This window comes from Manduca sexta, chromosome 11 (genome assembly GCF_014839805.1).
Source record: "Manduca sexta isolate Smith_Timp_Sample1 chromosome 11, JHU_Msex_v1.0, whole genome shotgun sequence".
NCBI lineage: Eukaryota > Metazoa > Arthropoda > Insecta > Lepidoptera > Sphingidae > Manduca > Manduca sexta.
In genome coordinates, this window is record NC_051125.1 from 11480925 (window position 1) to 11502284 (window position 21360).

The 21360-nt window shown below is 35.5% G+C and overlaps 1 protein-coding gene across 1 annotated transcript in view; it reads right to left on the reverse strand.

Moving 5' to 3' along the window:
* LOC115446169 (visual system homeobox 2) overlaps positions 1-21360 on the reverse strand; it is an 83668-nt gene that overhangs the window by 6059 nt on the left and 56249 nt on the right. Inside the window, exon 6 of the mRNA XM_037437688.1 lies at positions 12777-12951. Coding sequence (XP_037293585.1) covers positions 12777-12951 — 175 coding nt within the window. The remainder of the gene's footprint in view (positions 1-12776; positions 12952-21360) is intronic.

The following is a 21360-nucleotide window of genomic DNA, read 5'->3' on the forward strand; positions in this document are numbered from 1 at the left end:
ATTATAAAAATATTTAAAATCAACCAAGCAAAACCGCACGGAAGCAAACTCAAAATAATTTGGTAATGTACCGGTGGGACTTGGGATTGTTGTTATAGTAAAACCGGAATATGCAACAAAGTAAATATAATTTTATGAAATCTCGCCGCGCATTGTATTTACATCTGCAAAATCGGAACTCACAACGTAGTATTGCAACACGGATGTATACAAAGTCATTTAGACATTGCTTTACTAAATGAAATCGCATACTTATTTTATTGAAAATAAAACTTTACAATAAGTTCCTTGAATTGTTGATGTAAAATACCTATTAAATAAATAAAGTCTCTAGCAAAATAAATATCAATAATAAGTAATTTTAATTTTAGATGCCCTGATGGCACCGCTAAGAAAATTCATCGCAGCGGCAACATCACACTTTTAGTCAGAAATACAATTACGCACACACGATATTCGTACTAAGCTAAAAATCATCAAAAACATTGAAAACTAAAACTGGGATTTGTGGTGAAAATATTCGTTATTCACGCAATTTTTAACACAATGCTAGCAGAGGTAAAGATAGAGAGAAAGAATATGTGGCTTCATTTTTTAGCGTAATATCAAAATGACATAAAACTACATGGTGTACATAACTCTCATTACGAGATACCTATCGCACGAGTCTGGGTAGATGGTAGATGCTACTTTGTCTATTTCTACCGCCAAGAAATGCTGTTGTTTTTCAAATGTTATTCGTCACTTAACAATTCGTATACAATTGATGTAGATAGTACAAATTTGATTATTATTTATTTGGGAGCATAGCTTACGGTGTGAGGTTTTCTATACAACCAAGTATTTTTACATTATATTTGATACTAGCATTTCATAGTGGTGAAATATGTAGGTGGTTCGTGTTTCATTGTTGTTTTAAATGTTCAAGTAAAGACTTTGCCTTTTAACATATTAGACGATTATAACGATTTATTTGACAGTTCACTGTTTGACTCGCAACATTTATTAAGAAGTCAATAGTCATCTCAGAACGAAATCATCGAGCGTAGTTGAAATTCGTAGTTCTGACAATAGTTGAGGTGTATTCACGCATCTAGTCTAGCGATAATTTTAAAACATCATTACAAATAAAATGCCACAGTGAAAATACAAATTGAATAATCGCGTACGTGTGGTACAAGCGGCCCCTCGAAACGCGTCAACGCAAACTACATACCGACGGGTTGACATGAGGGATGGCGGCCGTGGAATTATTCCGTAGCGTCGCCGCGCATTAATATTCAAAGTTTGAGGGTTAAAAGGAATATGCGTTTGTTTTCTTTAAGCTGTTATTGAGTTTGAATTCTTTTTATATGTTGATTTAAGTTTGATGTTGTCTATTACTTGAGTATAGTGAATGTGAGAAGAAATTATAATGTGTTTATAGATATTCTTTGAGTAATTCGAATTTATAATTGAAAATATAAATTTGGTATTTGTAGGTTGAAAACAAATTGATAACAAACTTCATAATTAAATGAACAGACGCTTAAGTCGCTTGCTGACCATTTAACTGAATGAATATTATTAATGTTATAAATGCGAAAGACTTCATTTTCAGATGTTAGTGATGACACAGATAGGCTAGCTCCTGGATTAATATCTTGAAAAGTGCACTTTGGGACGTTTTCTATAAAAATATTTTGATACGAGTCGAACCGCGAGCATTGCTTAGTGTCAAATAAACTGCAAACACATTGACGCGAGGGAGTCCGAAGAGCGTGCGTTTAATATGAGTGGCGGTAATTTTATGAGATTTTTACAGCTTGGCTCGGAGCGCCCTGAATATTCAATGTTATGGCGCGCGGGATGTGCAGGCGCGCCGCGCGCCGCTCGCCGCTTGCACGACGCCACGCACATATTCCACGTGCAGGCAATAAACATACTCCGACAATTGAACGGATAAGTGACATCATTTAGGAGTCTACTATGTCTAAGATACTATCAAATATTTTAATAAGAAAATCTGCACTATACGTTGGAACAAATTTATTTTTTGCTACTCTGTGTGAAAGTTTTGTTAGAATATAAGTTCTACTATGCTTTTCTAGGATGGTATTTCGCTCTGGGATTTGGTTTATCTGTGTGCCAAATTTCCAATATATTTAGCAGTGTCTGCGTTATCTTCTCACAAACATCCAAACATCCAAAAAATATTTTCACGAGATACTAGGACATATAAACTAATTAGAATAATTAACACATACACACACAACACACAACACACAACAGTACATTTTCTCAACCCTGCAGCTTTAGTTGGGTGTTTATTGGCGGTTTAATTAATCTCGCGTAAACTTCTTAATCTAAATCATCCGCAGGTTCAAAATCCAAGGGCACACACCTCTGACTTTTCTAACGTAATCTGTGTATTCTTTGTGAATTTTCGCTTGCTCTAATGGTGAAGGGAAACATCGTGAGGAAACCTGTATACCTGAAAAATACTTGATAGGAATTTCGAGGGTCTACCAATCCGCACTAGGCCAGCGTGGTGGATTAAGGCCTAATCTCTCTCAGTAGTAGAGGAGGCTCGAAACCTGTAGTGGGACAGTATATAATACAAGGCTGATATCATTGTTATTATATTGTTATAAACTTCTTAATTATTAGCCAGGTTTTGACATAGAAACTTCTTTAATTAATTCATTCCATCCAAGAATTAGATTACAAAATTTCAAATGAAGTAGTCTCTATAAACATTGTATTAGTTAGAACATGTATTAGAAAGCGTGAGGTATACACTAATTGTGAAGATTTTGAGAGTGAAACGGATAATTTTACAAATTTTAGTATAAATAAGGATCAACTATCAATTAATGAGACTATTACCGTTATCTGCTGATCGTAGGCATTCCCAAGTGAACATAATAAATACGTATAAAATAAATTACAGTAACTATACCTTCATTTTACAAAGGTAAATGAAGCCGATAAGAACCGTGTTATGTAGACCTTTGGTCATTGATGTAGATAGATCTATTATATCCTTTTAATTTTTTTTGCAAAATCTTCACTAGAGCATGTGTAGTAGTAACATATATGTATTTTATAGGAATAATAAATCCCGGAGTATTAATTACTATCGGATAATAACATATTAATTAGTAAATCATTATGATTTTTACCAAGTAGGTCTATCAATAAATATTAATCAGTATTACATTTCAGCGTTCCAAATAATTTTATGTACGACAATCGCATGCTTATCCAATCATAAACACTGATTAATAAGTTCTATTGGTAAAGGATAAAAGTACATTAACCAGAATGACCGTAAACATTTAAACGCCCAGAGAAGTTAACTGGTCATCAGCGCAAAACAACGGTTTGATTTGTTCCTTCGCGGTTTAGTGCGGTCTGGGTCGAGCCGGGGCGAGTCGGGGCGGTCCAGGGCCAGCATTAGCGCCGGACAGAAGTTTACCCATTAACACAACCGAACAACCGCTAAACACGTATAAATCCACATGATTTACTCGCGCACTGTTCGCTAAATTACCAACCAAATTAGTCGAGTGCTAAGATAGTAAGGTTAGTTTTAATACATTTTAATGCTTTTATATAAACAAATGGGTAAATACCAAAGATCTATGATCATACTTACATAAGTTCTCGGTTGAGTTGTCAAAGAGAACACTCGATGCGAATACACAACACAATTTGCCGAGCTTGCTAAAATCCTACGTTTTTATACATAATATAAATGACCAGTTTTAGCCAGATTGATTGTTAACATCAGGTCTAGCATTAAGCACTATTAAGACAGGAGCATGCATAACTTTCAATTGTACAATAATGCTTAGGCAGTACGGTGCAGTGCTGTTTCCAGTAATATACAATATATAATTGCTAAGTTTAAACTAAAACAGAATATTGCTTAGATGTCGCTGGTTGACAATAAATAGTCAATAAAAATGCACTTAGGAAATTCTAGAATACGATCAATCGCATAATGATATTGATTAAATAATAAATTATCTTATATAAACGGAGTTAGTTTTTATTAGGAAATTACACGAGTTGAAGCGTGAAAGAAGACAGAGCGTACAGTTTTGTTTTTAGAAGAAACCTTTGTAGTCACAATAAATTACATCAACAAGGAGGTTGCGTTCATATTTCTTCAGATATTCAAGTATGACTATCAAAACAAAATAATAATATAACTATACCGTAAAGTAAAACATAATTTGACTGTTTAAAGGCTATATATTTTGACAGAAGACGAATCGTTAAAAAAATCATTATTTATAAGAATCTAGGATCTATCTACTTTATTTTAAGATGTATCTATTTCATTTTATTCTCTTGCGCTTTCCTTACCTTTGAATATATCAAATGAGTTGATCCTCGGAGAAAATAATCAAACTTATGTCTTTAAATCAAGGATTACAGCCATGGGGCGATTAGTGAAATGTTACACAATGCTTTGTAATTTGAAGTCCTGTATGGTGTTGCTACTGTTTATGAGCAGTGGTATCACTTACCATCAGGCGAGCTGTATGCTCGTTTCCTCATTAAACTGCAACATAATCACTAGGTATGCTTCTGCTTAACTAATTGGAGATATGGATCATGTATGTGATGGCTCGACATTCGTGTATAGGTTTACATCCATGTCTGTTCTCTGTTTGTATAATATTATATTGCTCTACATAATATATTAAAATTACAAAAATATTTCTACGTTTGAATTGAAATAAAGATAATCAAATAAAAACTAGCATAAGTTAATTTAAAGCATGTCTCCTTTGGACGTATAATAAAATTAAAGAAAAAGTATATGATTAATACTAATTCGATACACGATATTTTCGATATAGATTTAGACTATATATTATAACGAAATCATTCAATATTATAGGTCGCTTATAATTTAAAAGTTACGAACTTATTCAGTGAAGTAGCGATAAACCTCCTTCAATAAAAAAGGATTTTTTTATCAATGTTAAAATGATGATAATGACGATACAAAGCTTATATTTTCGCGTGGCATCTGGAGTTTGAATGACTTGGGTGTAATTTTATTGATTTACGTAAAATTTGAGTAATATCGTGATCTCCAATCCATGCACAACTTATTTTAACCTCTAGTGATATTTCAACAATAATAAAGAAATATTTAGAGCCATGGACATTTAAATACAAATCTATCTATTTTAACGTATGCATAATTAATTATAAGCAGCTTCAGTTGATAATATTCTGAGTAATTTTAGGGCGTAATTTTTGAAGCTTCTGTAGATCATAAAGATATTTATAACTAGTAATTTGCACTGTCGCTGAGTGACGTGGAATATAATTCATGTTGATTTATTAACCTTTATTCATGGAAGAGCTTTTCACGCTGGCGTTACAAATAATAGGTAGCATTATTAAATGAAGATTTAATCGTGAATCTTTTATTCTGTTAGCAATAAATACCACTGTGCAAATATTATTTGCATATATTATATAATATATGCAAATATTATTTGAGGTAGATTCTCCGAGAACATAAGCATCCCGCGAAACTAGTCAGCTATAACTCCATTCTTATTCATCAATACACGACCGTTTTCCCCAGAAATTGCTCAATTTAAAAGTGTTTTCTCAATACTACCCCTTCAATTATAGATTAGCAATTTAACCGTCACCAACACTTCAAATGTTACCTCTCCAGTCACTTTTCTAGTTGTGAGTGGCACAAATGCGTCGTATCTCGCATTACGGCGTTAGAAGCACCAACAATCATATAATATTAGACACAGCACTTTGTTTCGTACATTTTTCTCTCCACATAATGGTTTTGAAGCTGTCATTTGGCCGTGAGATGAAAGAGTAGCGTACAAAGCGAGTGGGTAATAGGAAGATAATTCAGAAAGATCCTGTGATGCATCCGAGTGCGGCTTTTAAATGTTATCAACGGCATGGCTTTGATGTCGTGTTGTCTAATTGATACATTAGTGTCATTTGTTAAGTTCTTGATAGCTCGGAATTTAAGTGGAGTTAGAATGTTCGAGGTGCTTTACTTTCTTGATTGTTTTGAAAATTTTCTATGTACGATTTCTTTTTGATAGCTATCAATAATCAAAACAGGTTTGATAATTGATTAATAAATGTAAGATTTTAAAGATAATTTAAAAATAATTAAGTACTCTCAAACTAAGTAACTAATGTGGAATCTTAAATAAGTGTTATAATTAAATTTCAATATAACGTATTGTAACCAAAGCTATCTGAAATAAGAGCCTTGAAATCCTAAAATTAGTGGGTTGTTATTATAATTAAAGGCTTTAATAACTTATTTATTTAATTATATTATCAATTTAGGAAAACATTCCTTACTACTATTAGATCAGATTCCGCACCTGATTTTATAAAAAGAAGAATCTAAATTAAAAATAATTAGATAGTTAAACTAACGAATAAAATGTCACAAAAGCGCACAAAACCTATCTAGAGTTGACAGGTAGGCATTATGTAATCATAATAAATAGTAGCGGGGTGGAGAGGCGGGGCGTGGGGCCCGGGACCGCGTAAATACACTCTGAAAAACCGCGCACTACAACTAAGTACATAATTAATATGTACGCGCCGCGTGCCAGCCCTTAAATCCGCGTTAATCAAGCCTTAGACAATGCGGCCGCCATCTTGCCGCGCCCGCCCCTCCCCGCGGCCCGCTCGGCGCCGCGCTCCCCTGTCCCCGCGCCCGACCCCCCCATCAGGCCGGCGCGCGGCCGGCGCCCCCTCCGCGGGGACGCGCGCCCCAGCGCAGCCTTAAGGGGAGAACTTAGGCTTTATTAATTCATATCTCCAGATGTCGTTTACCATGTTTTTGTGGCGCGACTTTGGTATTTAAATTTAATTTATGAGTTGCCCGCACGCTATGTACTGATTAACGTCGTTTGTGTTTCAATATGCAATTATGATTTTTAAGTGCTCGTAGACCCATCGTAGACCCCTGCTACGAGTGTCTACGAATCATCTACGGCTACGAGGTTGGTTGTAGATTTTGTTTTATAATGATTGTTTAGCATGATACTCATAAATTACCAAAGTTAGTCTTTTTTTTAAATATTAAAAGATTTAAAATAATTATAATTAGACCATAAAATTGTTTATCAATAACTCTATCTAAATTATAATTTAATAAAAGGTTCTCATAATTTAATAAATTACACAGGATCATTTAATAAATTATAATGACCTTGTCACATTTACCAATCGTATGATATTTACATTTCAAAGTCAAAATAAGTTATTTTAAAATAGTACAAATACAAATTATAACAATATTTTATAAGAATTATGTAGGAAGTTCTAAATGTTAGCTTCCAAGGGGCAGCATAAAACTCCGAATGAACACAACAATAAAAATTTACGACTTCTATTAAAATAGTTATTAAACTAAATATTAACAGCTCCATTTTAGCTTAGAAAAGTATTCTTTTACAAGATTTATAAAAAAATATTTGTCATAAATAATCTGATTTACTGAGAAAGTCATAGAACAAAAACTTCAAATAATACACACTGCACGAAAATTATCATTGGTAATGTAGAACTTTTTTTGTAGCCTAGGACTCTTACAAATACATTGTTTGATTAAAAAAGGTAGAGATAAGTTAACAATGAACTGGATTAGAAGGCTGACATTCTAAGTAAAAATGTCTAAGTAAATTTCAGATTAAAATCAGATTTTCTTTATAGACTTTCATCACATTGTCTAATACAAGTTGACAATTTAAATATCTATTTTTATACTACTTAATAACGAGATGGTCAAATCAACGAAGACACCTCAAATTTTATTGCAAAAAACTTCATGATATGTAGAAGTGCTCATCATCCTGAGAGATTCAATTTGAGATCTCAAAAAGGCCGGTTATTACACTGGCTACAATGTCCCTCAAACTAGAACACAACAGTATTTGTATGTAGCTGCTTCGCTGTACAAATAAACAAACCTACCACCTAGTAAAACATGTTACGATAAATATTAAAATAAACAGACTATTGTGTATTTGCCAACGACATACTTGAAAAGCGATTGCCATATCCACTGAAAAATCTCACAAACACACTTGTCAAGCAAAACATTTTACATTCGGGAAACAACCTCACGCATCAAAACAAATGCTTTTCTTCTCAGACACGTCTCTACGTCCACATGGCTCTTACGACAACGAGATAAAGTCTATTATCCCTTGTAGGCGTGAACAGACACTATCGCATCTGTAGCTCTTATGTCGGGGTGGTAAAGTCTATTGTCCATTGTTAAGTAGAGTCGGTGGAGTACTTTCCAGCGCGGCGAAAAATGAACATCTCTGTTGTCGAGATTAAAAATTATACGTAGCTTTGTTTTGTCGTGGGCTGTAAAGGATTTATGGTCTAGTAGAGTACTTGGCTCGAGTTTCAGGAGAATTTTATTTCTTACTATTACAGTCGGTTTTGGGACAAACAAACATAATTTATATATATACGCTCGCGTCTGACTAATATTAAATTATGATATGATGTAGTTTCTGTCTGGGGTTTTATTTATTTCTAAGTAAATTTTGTTTAAGTACAAGGACCTTACGATGACATTTTTTGTTTCAATAACTTTATTGTATTTAGCTTTACGAATACTCATTATTCTTGTCTTTCGTATTGTCTTGTAGAAAACTTTATGTCGCTAAAGGTACATAAAAAACAATTATAATAATACACATTACAAGACAAAGTCCCCAAATGCTGTCTGTCTGCCTGTGATCGATTGTCTCAAAATTTACTAAACGGATTTTTATGAAATTTGGTATTGAGATGCTTTAAGACCTTGGGAAGGTTATAGGCTACTTACTATCCCGGGAAATTGTATAGCGGGTTTTTTATCTCGGAAAACTCTTTATCGCTAGTAATAACTAATAAAAATACATATAGACTTCAGTTATTTAAAGTTTATTCAGGCAAATCGCGGAATTTCATAAATATTTTTAACAAATTTAGGGCCATTAACATACATACGCACTCATACCCTCATCCCGTAGAGGTAGGTAGACTATGGAGGACCATATGCTATGATCTTAACTCACCTTTTCGCATTAACTACACTCATAGCACCTCATACATTTTCTTGGGTTAAGGTGCCTCACCTGGCCTTTTCGGAGATCATTTATTTGATTAGTGTACGTTTTCTTTGGATGCTCCCTTCTAGCCGCACCGTCCACATGCGCTCGATAAATACCTTTCCTGACCCGTTTTTAACTATGTTCTCAGCATTTCTTTCAATCTTTTTCACCACAGTATTCTTTAACTTAAAATTTTAATTTACTATTCCTTAAGAACTAGAGCCAATTATGGGTTGTAAAATAAGATAAATAAATAAATTTATAATATGAACAACATACAGAGCATTAATCACATGCATAAACAAGCAAAAATATAATAAAACATAAATAATACAATTAACTATCTTGATAAGAGTAAAACCAACCAAAGTTAACGCGATATCAGCCAATTTAATGTATATGACAGTTAAACGCTAACTAAAACATGGAAATTTATAAAAAATTCCAAGTCCAAGCAAGCATATTGCATTTTTCAGCCAATTAAAGAATTCGCGCCGTAATTGCCTTAATAATTAGTTGATAGAGATATTTTGCTAGTATCCAGCCAATTAGCCAGGGTAATAAGCTTGGTAATTAGAGTCCTACACCATGCAATGATTTTGTTCAAGTGTCCAATGGTCCTGGTAGTGGTGTTGACTCACCGAGGCGAGGTGGTCGGCCCGCGGACGGCCGCTACGGGCGCCCCTCATCCGTCACGGCTCTCGACTCTTGAACAAAATCATTCTCGTGAGAACTGGGATCAGCACCCGATTTAGCATTGCAGTTTTACTGCTTGCTTTGTCAAGAGATTATAATTGCAAAGTGTAGAGTTTTAATCAAGTTTTAAATGTAATTTCAAAATGTAGAGCTTTTTGTTATTAAATATTTCGCTCTGAGACTGGATTTATTGCCAATAACTATTAATTTATAAAAAAATTATATTTAAAACAGTACACAAACATATATTAGGAAAACATCTACTAAAAATAACACATAGACACAATAAATAAAATACATAAAAGTCTAATACAAAATACACACATACAAATACAATAAAACTAGGCATTGGATTTGTAAATTGGGAAGTTTTAAATAAAATGACTGGTGACATAACAATAATAATTGTTATAAGTAACGTTGATTTTTAATATTTATATAACTAGAGACAACATTTGCAAGTATAGTTAAACTCCTGGCAACATAGATAACGAGCCACTATGTTGATTTTTCACAATAAGTATATTATATAATGATTTCTTATGTTTACACGAATGTTGAACATTGAAATAAAATTATTTACGGATAACCTATTATAACCTATACATACCCATTGCGATCAAATTCGTGAATAGTTTTATTTCAAATATAATATACTTGGATACAAACTATGTAGTATACTTCAAAGGTCTTTATGATATTTGTCATTGTTGTTGTTCGACTACGAAAGGTTTTAAGTTGCAGAGGACGTAAATGTTACACAAGCGGCCAATGGTAAAAATATGTTACATGCTTTCTATATCCTTGAGGAAATTGTACCTATATCTCCGATTCCTTATTGGAGTAAGATCTAGTAAAGTGGAAGAAGGGGAACGTTAATTTTGTTTCAGCGTGTAGTTAGTCTCAGTGCCATAATAGCAGTATTTTGTAATCGAATGAATCCGACGGCTGAAACAATTCTCTAAGTTATGAATAAGAATATAATTTATTTGGATTATAATTTAAATAAACCAATTGGTTTCTGGTAAAATATTGCCTTTCACAAGTGTTAATAAATATTCATATGTGAAATTTATTATAGTAACTAACTAATTTACCGTTTGATTATAAGAGTTATTGAAGAATTATTAGATAGAAGGTACTAAGTACATCGTGCGCTGTGGAGACAACATTTATGTGCTATTGACAAAAAAAAAAACACAATGCCACAATTTTTATATAGTATAGAGCGATACAATATTACTTTAAGCCCGTACAATGGTCATGGATGACAAGCTATACAGGAATATCCAGAGTACTACACCTAAATCTTATGATTCCTTTCTAACCGAATTTCGACTACAGCGGCAAATTTCAACAGAGATCAGCCAAATACGCAGGAGATATTATAGTGCACAAGTGTGTGTGCAATACACAAGCACTCTCTGTTTCTTCACCCTCATAGTTCGGTGAGACGACAATCCGGCATAACCGAAGAAAGATCATCATGTCATCATCATGACCAACGGGTTTACATGCTTTCCGAGGCACAGAGGTATCACATCGGCAACTTCCTGACTGAGCGACTGAGTAATTTTTTAAGATGGAAAAAAATTCTGTCACTATTATTTTGGCCCGACCCGGGATTTGAACCCAGGACCTCAGTGCGGTAGTCGTACCGTAAGCAATTACAACTACGCCAGCGAGGCAGATATCTAAATCTAAAAAAATTAACACCTATTTCATCATACGATAAGTAATTATTACCGTTATAATCTACGTAATAATCATCGCAATAATCGCCATAAATCACCATCAATTTAAAAAAATTAGCTTGCTGAAAATCAGACTGTCAGCATAAAATACATCAGCAACCCAATCTGTGGGCTAACTTTCTGTAAGATCATAGTACCGCCCGGTTAAGTGGGTCTCAATTGGGTGGTAAGTGTATTGCCGACTAAATTTTCCACATCATATTATCGTTTTTGAAAATTTAATTGAAAGTATTACTTGTATCATAATTATTTTATTCCACGCATCTAAAATGGTGACTTCCCAGAATAGGTTTACATGATTACAATCTTTAGGCTCCGTATACCCTAGCCTATAAGCCCGAAACATTAAGTAGAAGAACAACTATTGCACTAACATTTCGCCGAACGTATTTCCGTATCATAATGTGACAGGAGTTGACCTTGTCGCCATATCAGGCTTGAATTTCAATCCCGAGTAACCGAAGCCCATTCTTTAATTCGTTTGTGGACTGTCATTTTTTAATATTACCAATATCTCGCTAGTAACGTAGTATAGGTTGTCTAAAAATATATCTCCAAAAATGAAGGTTTTTAATGTTCTACAAACACTTATAAACTCGCAACAATCTACTTTCTCTACCAAAGGCACAAGATCTTGACGGCGCGAGAAGTACCGCCTTAAGAATAATATCGCTTAGAAGGTGTGTCTTGTCTCTTGAGCAACGTGTATTCAAGGGTACTAACTACTTTCTGATTAATCGTGCACTGTTCACTTAAGCCAATGATAAAATAGTATACAATTTAACTTATTTGGTATTATATGTTTGTAATATATCTTCAAATATATATTCTATATTTATTTATGATTTGTTCCATCAGATATTTTTATTTAAAAAATGCGTGAGGAACTGAATCCTCTGATGTAATCATCTTTACCAATAAACATTCTCAATTAAGATATCGTCCATAGTTAAATAAACATTATTATAATTAGAAACAGCTAAAAGTAGCACTTGCAACGATTTAAATCAAAATAAACCCGTTCTTTTAGATTCATTTACAGGCACTAAGTTAGTTTTATTCAAGGATCGGAAAGATATATTGACCTTTAATATAAAAAGAATCGTAAAATAGTCTAATGCAAACTACATAAATAATTTAAGGAAACCACAGGTTTTCTAAGCGGTATTATTCCTAGTAACCATTCATCCAGCGTACTCACCGAGCAGCCACGGCGCGACCGAGTCGTTCTCCTTGGCGCTGTTGAGGATGGTCTCCGGTAGCGGCAGCGAGTGCCTCACCATGGCTCCGTACAGCCCGTACTCCGCCATTATCGTCGACCGGCCCCAACACTTCTCCGTTTTGCGCCATTTCGCCCGACGATTTTGGAACCACACCTGCAACAAAATTGTTGAGGACTAAAATATATTGTATTGTTTTATATTTTGATGATAGTTATATTAAACACTTATTTTCTTGGAAGTAGGTTTCTTGGCTGCAATAATGAGCTATTATAATCAGGTCTTTCATAATAGGTTGATAATAATACGGGAATCAATCGAAACTCTTCTATATTGGAGTAAATTTCTCATTGAATTAAAACATCGAAACCCGGCAGTGAATTTAAAAAATGCTAGCAAATGTTTCGCAGAGTACATGCCATAATGAACCATAACGCGTGACATATAGCTCGCTACAAAATCTAATTTCGCGCATTTGTTCGCGCGGCGCATTCGCTTCGGAGCCGCTCAAACATTCTAATTAATATCGGCAATATATCGGCGCACGGACGCCGGACAGCCGGACATTCGACAGTCGGACAGTCGAAAAGCCGGACGATCGAGCGGCCGAACCGTCGAACGTCCGAACCAATGATATAGTAACTAAGCAAGGAAAACAAACCAATTAGCGGGAACAAAACTGAACTAAATTAAATTTTCAAATTCACCGCGAGTGCCGGCGCGCTGTTTACTCGTCTACTGAATCATAGGGTTGTCACACAGTGAGGATTTATTTCTTTATTATAGATAAATGATTATACTTTTAACATTTTGTGAAGATTACATCCTTGATAGTGTATTTTGAGATTTGTACATGTATACCTTTGATTGTCCCATGAAGTAGTAGGGGGCGAATTCACCATTATACTGTTATTTCAAATATTTTGCATAATAAAACATGCTCGTAAATTAATTCTTATATTACCTAAGATATTATTTTTTTTGCATACAATCATATTATACCAAGTCATTATAAATATTTTGAATCTTATTAGGTATAAAAACCTAAATCTGATTAATTCAGGTAAAAACTTGAATCAATCAGCCAAGTATTTTCAGCTATTAATTGATATTTCGAAATTAATTATAACGAACAAAAACAAGATTTACGATATTAAATTGATTGTGGCAACCCTGCGCGGCGGGCCCGACCGCACAGAGGCGTCTCTCGCTCTCTACAAAACAGTTAATTTCTAATTAAATTTGTTAATTAAACTCTATCCCGGAGCTGTCTGCGCAAATTAATACTCTACGCGTATTATATCACGGTAGAGCCGGTGTACACAACTCTACGTTTGTTTCGTTCATTACCTGAGTAATTGAGTTGTGTTCTAGAGTTATGGATCGTTCTGTCTGCCTCTTGTTTATGGCCAGCTACGTCTTTAAGCAACTGATCAAAGAGGTTTACTCAATAACAAAAAAATTGTTAAAAGGTTTTTTTTCATAAAAATTAATAATGAGATGAATTCGTTCGTTGCTAATAGTATTCTATTTACACAAAGGCAATACAATATAAATATGAATGCAAATAATTACCTTCAATTTCATTCAAGTTATGGTACCCTGTTTAGTGACAGAAATACACTAGACAGACACTTACAAAAATATTTATAAAAGATAAACCATTTGGTTCAGCAATAGTCACAAATGTTTAACACAAATTGATCAATAATAATACACCCCTAATTCCTGTAAGGGTTGTAACGCAATCAATGCGGGAGAATCAGTCGCTCTGTGAGCGTTGTCCGGGGCGATCAATTGGCGACGGACAATAGCTCGCGCGTCATCAACTCCCGGGCATTGGGTGCAAGGTGTAAGCGAATATAGGTTCTATAGAATGAGATTTGGTAATCACTTATCTGCGTAAGTAATAATGTAGTCAAAATGAATTAAAATCATCGCTTGACACTGATGATTCTCGAATCACCTTTTGATAACGGAATTATTATATTAAATAGTGATTGACTGCCTCGGTGGCGTAGTTGTATTGCACGTCCGGTACAATAGCGCTCTGAGGTCCTGGGTTCGAATCCCGGGTCGGGCAAAGTGATATTTGGGTTTTTCTGCTCAATATCAGCCCGGAGTCTGGAATTTGTGCCCGATATGGCGATAGGCCCGGCCCCTATCACATCATGGGACGGGGAACATACTTGGCGAAAAGTGGGTGCCCTAGTTGCGCCTCTGCATACCCTTTCTGGGATAAAATGCGTGATGTTATGTAATAGTGATTGAAATAAAACTATTTTTCAGATTTTATTTTATTATTTATAAATATTACTTTATTTCGAAGACTATAGTCTCCATGATCACGGGGGGTCATGAAGGCTCCAAAGTCCTCGAAACGTCATGAGAAAATCGTAATATAAAAATTGCGATAAAAATCCGAAATATATTTTTTTTTACAATGTCCAACGTGTGCTACACAGCATAAGAATAACATAAGAAATCATTATTGACTAGTAATTTATTAAATCCATGATAGTCTTTCAAATTTAACATTTTTGCTGCAGAAGTAGGTAGTGTTGGTATCAAGACGGACTCCCATTTATGATGGGCATCAGGATAGCGGCGTTCTCGTCCGTCAATCACTTAAAAAAACATACCACTAGTAAATCACAACTTCTTCTATTACAAGTAGACTACTTTTCTTCCCAAATATAAATTACTCAGATAAATTTAGACTCTAAACACAATTAAATTAATGACGATTTCCATTGACCTCTTGAACAGCAGCGCCGGTGGGCCTGGAGTTATTGATTGGCACCCTCGGCCCGGTGACAGCGCGGCGGGAGATTAGGCGGTCATTACCGGGAGCACCGGGACTTCCCGGATTAGGGCCGGTAATTGTCGCGGCCCCGGGCCAGGGGATCAGAGCTTGAGCTCCTCGCTCGATGGTTCTAATCAATCTCAGCTCGAGACAATGATTCGAAGGTAATGATTGTTAGTATATGAAACGTATAACGGTGAAGAGGAAGGAAACCTTAATACGATTGATTTAACTTGGTGGTATTTGTATCCAAGATGTTTGCACGATCACAAATGTGGTAGGAATAAGAATGTAAAAATGGAAGAGTAAACTAATGAATGAAACAAAAAATTATAATAAAAGAATATCTCTTTTGTAAATATCTATTAGAAACAAAAATTGTTGGCCATCAAATCCATCTTCCTATTTCTTTTTGGCGAAATAAATCATTACCCTCCTTACTCGCATTTGTTTATATTATTTAATACTATTTGTGTATGGGGGTGGTAAAACGGCGTAGTTGCGCCGAATTTCGCGCTTGTGGGCTAGCTGCTTAAACCAACCTTATCGTGAGCGGAAACACCGTCAGCTACGGATTTACGCCATCTGACCCGGTCCACCGCCTCTTCCTCCCAATTCGTTGGATCCATGTTAAAAGATACCATACACAAATACAGAAATCCGCTGCCAAAATAGTGGTCGTATCTTTCGGGCTAGAATCGGTCTGATAAGTCACCAGCGTAGGTGTATATCGTACCTACCTCGTATCTTCTACGAACGCTACTTAATCATCTCACGTAGATGTTGATTGCCAATGATTGATTTAATACTATTAGTAAGTAAATTATAATAAGCGCTGCTGTATTAAAATGTGATAGATCTAAAACAGTGATGCTTACCAAGAAGTAGTAACTCAGTCATAAAGGTTCGTTGACCTAGCTCCTCATAAAATACTTTTAAAACTGTAACGAAGTGCAATACCTTTAACAAAATACATTTCATTAAAACCGAAATTTTACCAAGCTCTTAGTTTCGCCACAGCGCGCAGTGTGGCGGAGGTGCGCGGCTCCGTGCGCCGCTCCGTGCGTGCCCCACACGTACACACTCACTAATTAACATAAGCGCACAATGGTTCCGTGTAATTGTTAATTTGACAGCACATTCTGCCGACTTAATGACACGTTACGCTCCTACAGTAACACCCCGTACACAATTTATTACGTGTGTGACATTAGCCAGTGTATATGGACCTCGCGTGGTCCCCGCTCGTCTTCAAAATTAGGCGATGTCGGTGGAACAGGCCTGAGCAGAGAGGTCAACTGTTCTGGACACATTAGTGCTAGGGTAGTATCCGTATTGCCCGGGAAACAATTTGTCTGCGAGCCGTGTAGCGCTGGATTTTGGAGCGAATTAAAATTGTTAGTTTTAATTAAATCAATTAGCTGTTTTAATGCTGATAATATGAATACCTTAAAATAATATGCGGGGACTGACGTCATCTCAACGGACTAAGATAGGCTCATTTAAGCGTGTATGGTACATGGACGAGTTTGAATGTTTACAAATCCATACAACAAAGGTTCAAAATGGCTAAGATTTTGTCGAATATTGGGCCTTATAAACGTTGTAATTATCATTACCTTACTGTCATATCTATCTATCATTGTATCATGCTAAATTACAATTTAGGATCAATGTAACAAACGATTACTCGTATATCGGAGACTACGATTGCTTAAGTTTCTTTTCTAATCACTCAGCAATATGCATGAGAAATCTGAATTAGATATACGCACAAGGAGAAGAGTAAACACAACATTTAACGGGTATAACGTGATGAAATAGATCAAATATAAAGCAGTACTTACAGACAACGATGTCTCGTTGACAGTTGACTTACTTTCCTACCTCTATGTATTACAAATTATAACTTACACGTTCAGAAAGGGTTCGAGAACAGCACTTAAACAACTAATTGTTCTACTTATAGACAAAATACGAACAAAACAATCGGTCACACTTGTGACAACGGGAATAAAGGGATGAGCGCAAGGGGCGCCTCCCCCGGGACCGCGGCGAAAACTTGTAAACATCCCACCGCTCCGCGGGATTTGATTAAGTGATTCGCGGGACACGATAAGTCGTCGATCATGTGGGATTAGAGAGATTGTTGGGGTCGGTGGTTAGACTAGTAATCCTAGATTATTCAGGGATTGGGGTTAAAGGATGTAATGTAGTTAACGATTAGTGACTTGTGTAATGTATGGAGAGGTCACCACGTGGCAAGTCACTTGTTTGGCAGTCCGTTGGAGTATAGGATCGTTTGCTTCTTGAAAGGTGGGTAATAGTTACAGTGAACCGGCGTATGTTCGCCAGCGATAGACATTGCCATAATGTACAACAAGAATACTGGTCAAATTTCAGTATTCCAAGTTGTTTATTTATCACTAAAATAATGATTCCTTCCTAACCGAATTTTAGAGCTACGGCGGCTAATCTCAACGGAGATCAGCCAAGTACGGAGATATAATAGTGCACTAGTGTGTGCGCAATACACACGAGCACTCTTTGTTCATTCATTCTCATAATTCGGCAATTCGACATAACCGGAGAAAAATTAGGCGCAGACTGAGTAAGTTTTAAAGTGGAAAAACCAGTACAATTATTTTCGTACTGACCCGGGAATCGAAACTAGGATCTCAGCGCGGTAGTCGTACTCCTACTCTGTGTAATTACAACTACACCACAGAGAGAGTCACTTAAAAATAATGACCTTACAGCAATATACTACATAAATATACATAAACTATTATAGCTAATGGTTTATTACAGTTACCCTTGCATAACATGTATAATTAATTTTATAACTTTTAACAGAACAGTGGCGAAACAAATAGCTTAGACGTAGCCAAAGAAGCTTAGACAATGTAAATTCTTAATTAGACACTTTCTAGAACAGTTCACGATACATTATAAAAACAAACACACACATCACACATTTATCCCCGAAGCGGTATGCAAAAGCGTAACCAGGGAATTCACTATTTGTTAAGTGTGTTCCGTCTCAGGATATGATAGGGGGCGAGCCTACTACCACATCGGGCAAAAATTCCAAACTCCGAGCTGATACTGAGCAGAAAAACCCAAATATCATTTTGGCCGACCCGGGATTCGAACCCAGGACCTTAGAGCGCTGCCGGTGTTTCCAAAACTTGTTACATTAAAACTGTCTTAACGTCATCGGCTACTACGCCCAGATATTAGGTAACAAACTCACTTTGCGCCGTGGCGTTGTTTGTAACGCGTCACAGATTTCATTACCGCGATTTGGCGCGATTTGCATGCGTCTAGCCGAGTTGAATTCAGAATTGTCTCTGGAATTTTGAATATAGTTCAGTCTAGACTGCTATGTAATTAGGATTTGCGATTTTCTGGACAGTCTTAGTTTTAGGTAAACTTTAGAGAAGTGAGTGCAATTAAATGCTCAATGCAATATGTCTGTATAACATTTTTTAACTTAAGAAAATGATGTTTGGAAATCTTATAAAACTCATATCAGAAAAATCATATTAATACAAGTTTTATTTAATTTATATAGGGTCACAAACAGACAATATCTATTAATAATATAGAACATTTTTCGTACAAATATGTATAGACATATTATCTAGTTTGATTAGGCCGGTGAATAAATATTTAACAGTTTTCAATACTTCTTTATGCTATTACAAAAGATTGCAAATTCATTAATAATTACTGGCAATACTGATTAGAACGAACACAATGGAAATGTCAAAAGCAAAATGGCGTCGCGACGTATAGCGCCAGACCGCTGATTGTTATTGCATATCAAACAGAATGACTAAACCAATTTGCAACAAAGATATTCGCGAAAGTGTCTATCATCTCGTTAATTTACTATATGCATATGCAATAAAGTGTTCGTACAATAGCAGTTAGCTTTACTTGATTGAACAAAAGTCATTGAAGTGTGTGAAGATTGACAGAAAGTCTTAGATAGTGAGGAGAAATAAATTAAAAATGGAATCACAAAATCGCCACAAATCTGAGTAATCAGTATACATAGATATATATATTAAATAGACGAATCAAAAACCTGCTTCTGTTTTTTGGAAGTCTGTTAAGAATATTCGTCTTATTATTGTAAATGGTAGCATATTTTTGCGACGCTGGTGCGGATCTAATTCAGAGCACTACCAAATGAGTAATTATGTATTGCATGTAATCAAAATGAGATTGACATACAAGCACATTGTTATAGGGGTACTATACTTACCGTAGTAAATATTTATCAAAAAGAATTTTTGTTTATTTAAGCCACAACACGTGATTTATAAAACAATATATAAGTATTGCAGTCGTGTTTTTATAATTGAACAGAAACGAATAAATATAAATAATCCGCAAGAAACAATGGCCGTAATTTGTGCTTGCTCATTGTCTAATTACTCTCACAATAAGGCTGGAAGAAGTGTCATAAAGGCCAGCACCGAAGACAGCGCAGAATAAAAGGCTCAGTCCGGCCACTCGCCGGCCGCGACACCGATTTCATTAAACCAAAACGTCCGCTCACAACCCGGTGACAGTTTAAATAAGGCAAGTGAACGTTCACAAAGCGGTTCTTATTTACGTAGTGCATAATTTCATTTCTTTGGTCGTGTTTGAATGGAGTTTCCGAACGAGCGGCGCGGGGCGTGTCGACCAATCAGGTGCAGGCGCGAGCTAAATAGAGTTGCCAGCGCGACTCTGTTCCCAATTTGGCGGCAATTTGCGGGACAATGACGACGGCCGCGGAGCTCCGAGCCTCGACTTAACACTTCATTATTCAATTTGGGGGTGCGTCGGACATGTTTTGATTAGTCGATGAAGTAATGCGCGGTTACGTGGGCCTAGTTAACCGATCTCCATTCAGCTGGCGAGTGATTGCCACCCGCGCGCGACAATTTGCTTGATTCTTTCAATTAATTACTAAGAAACGTAATAGCGACACGACATGGATTGTAGAACGACAAATACTTAGAAAGGGCAGTTTTTGGATAAGAAATATGTACTCATCATGAACTGTTCACACGAATATAGACGAAGTTTTGAAATACATGTGTAAGCTGATGCCCGATGACTTGATCGTCAAAGGTTTAGGCTGTTGCGCAATTAGTGTAACCAAACTTCGCTGTGCTTACCCATAATCCTACCATAATATTTTTAAAGGTGAGGAGCCTATTGAGTTACGACTATAAATTACAATTCTGCTAAACTCATTTATTTAGAGTAAAAAAAGCACACGAATTTTGATTCTTCATCGATATTTAATTTTAGACTTCGATCGTTAAATTTATTATCAGCAACATTGACCCAACATTTCTGACTTTTGTATGCTCGTGGCTTCGTCTGCAAGAAAAGCCTTTACCGCTACAATAGTCCTAAAAAACAACAACATTTATTAAAAATTCAGACATATTTTTTTCCATGGGACCATATAACTTAGATAAACAGTAGCCTGTGTGTTAATTCATGGTTTATCCGTATGCCAAATTTCAACCAAATTCGTTTAGCTTTCTGCGTTTAGTTCTAACATCCAAACACCAAACATTACCACAAACTTTCTCATTTATAATATTAGTAAGATTTTTGTACCAATTAATTATAAAACTTGTTTAATTTAAAAACATTTATGCCATTTTCATTACTTTTCGCATACGTTTTCACATAAACATAACCTCAGTCTTCAGCCAAATCCCTCACTACAAATTCAAACATTT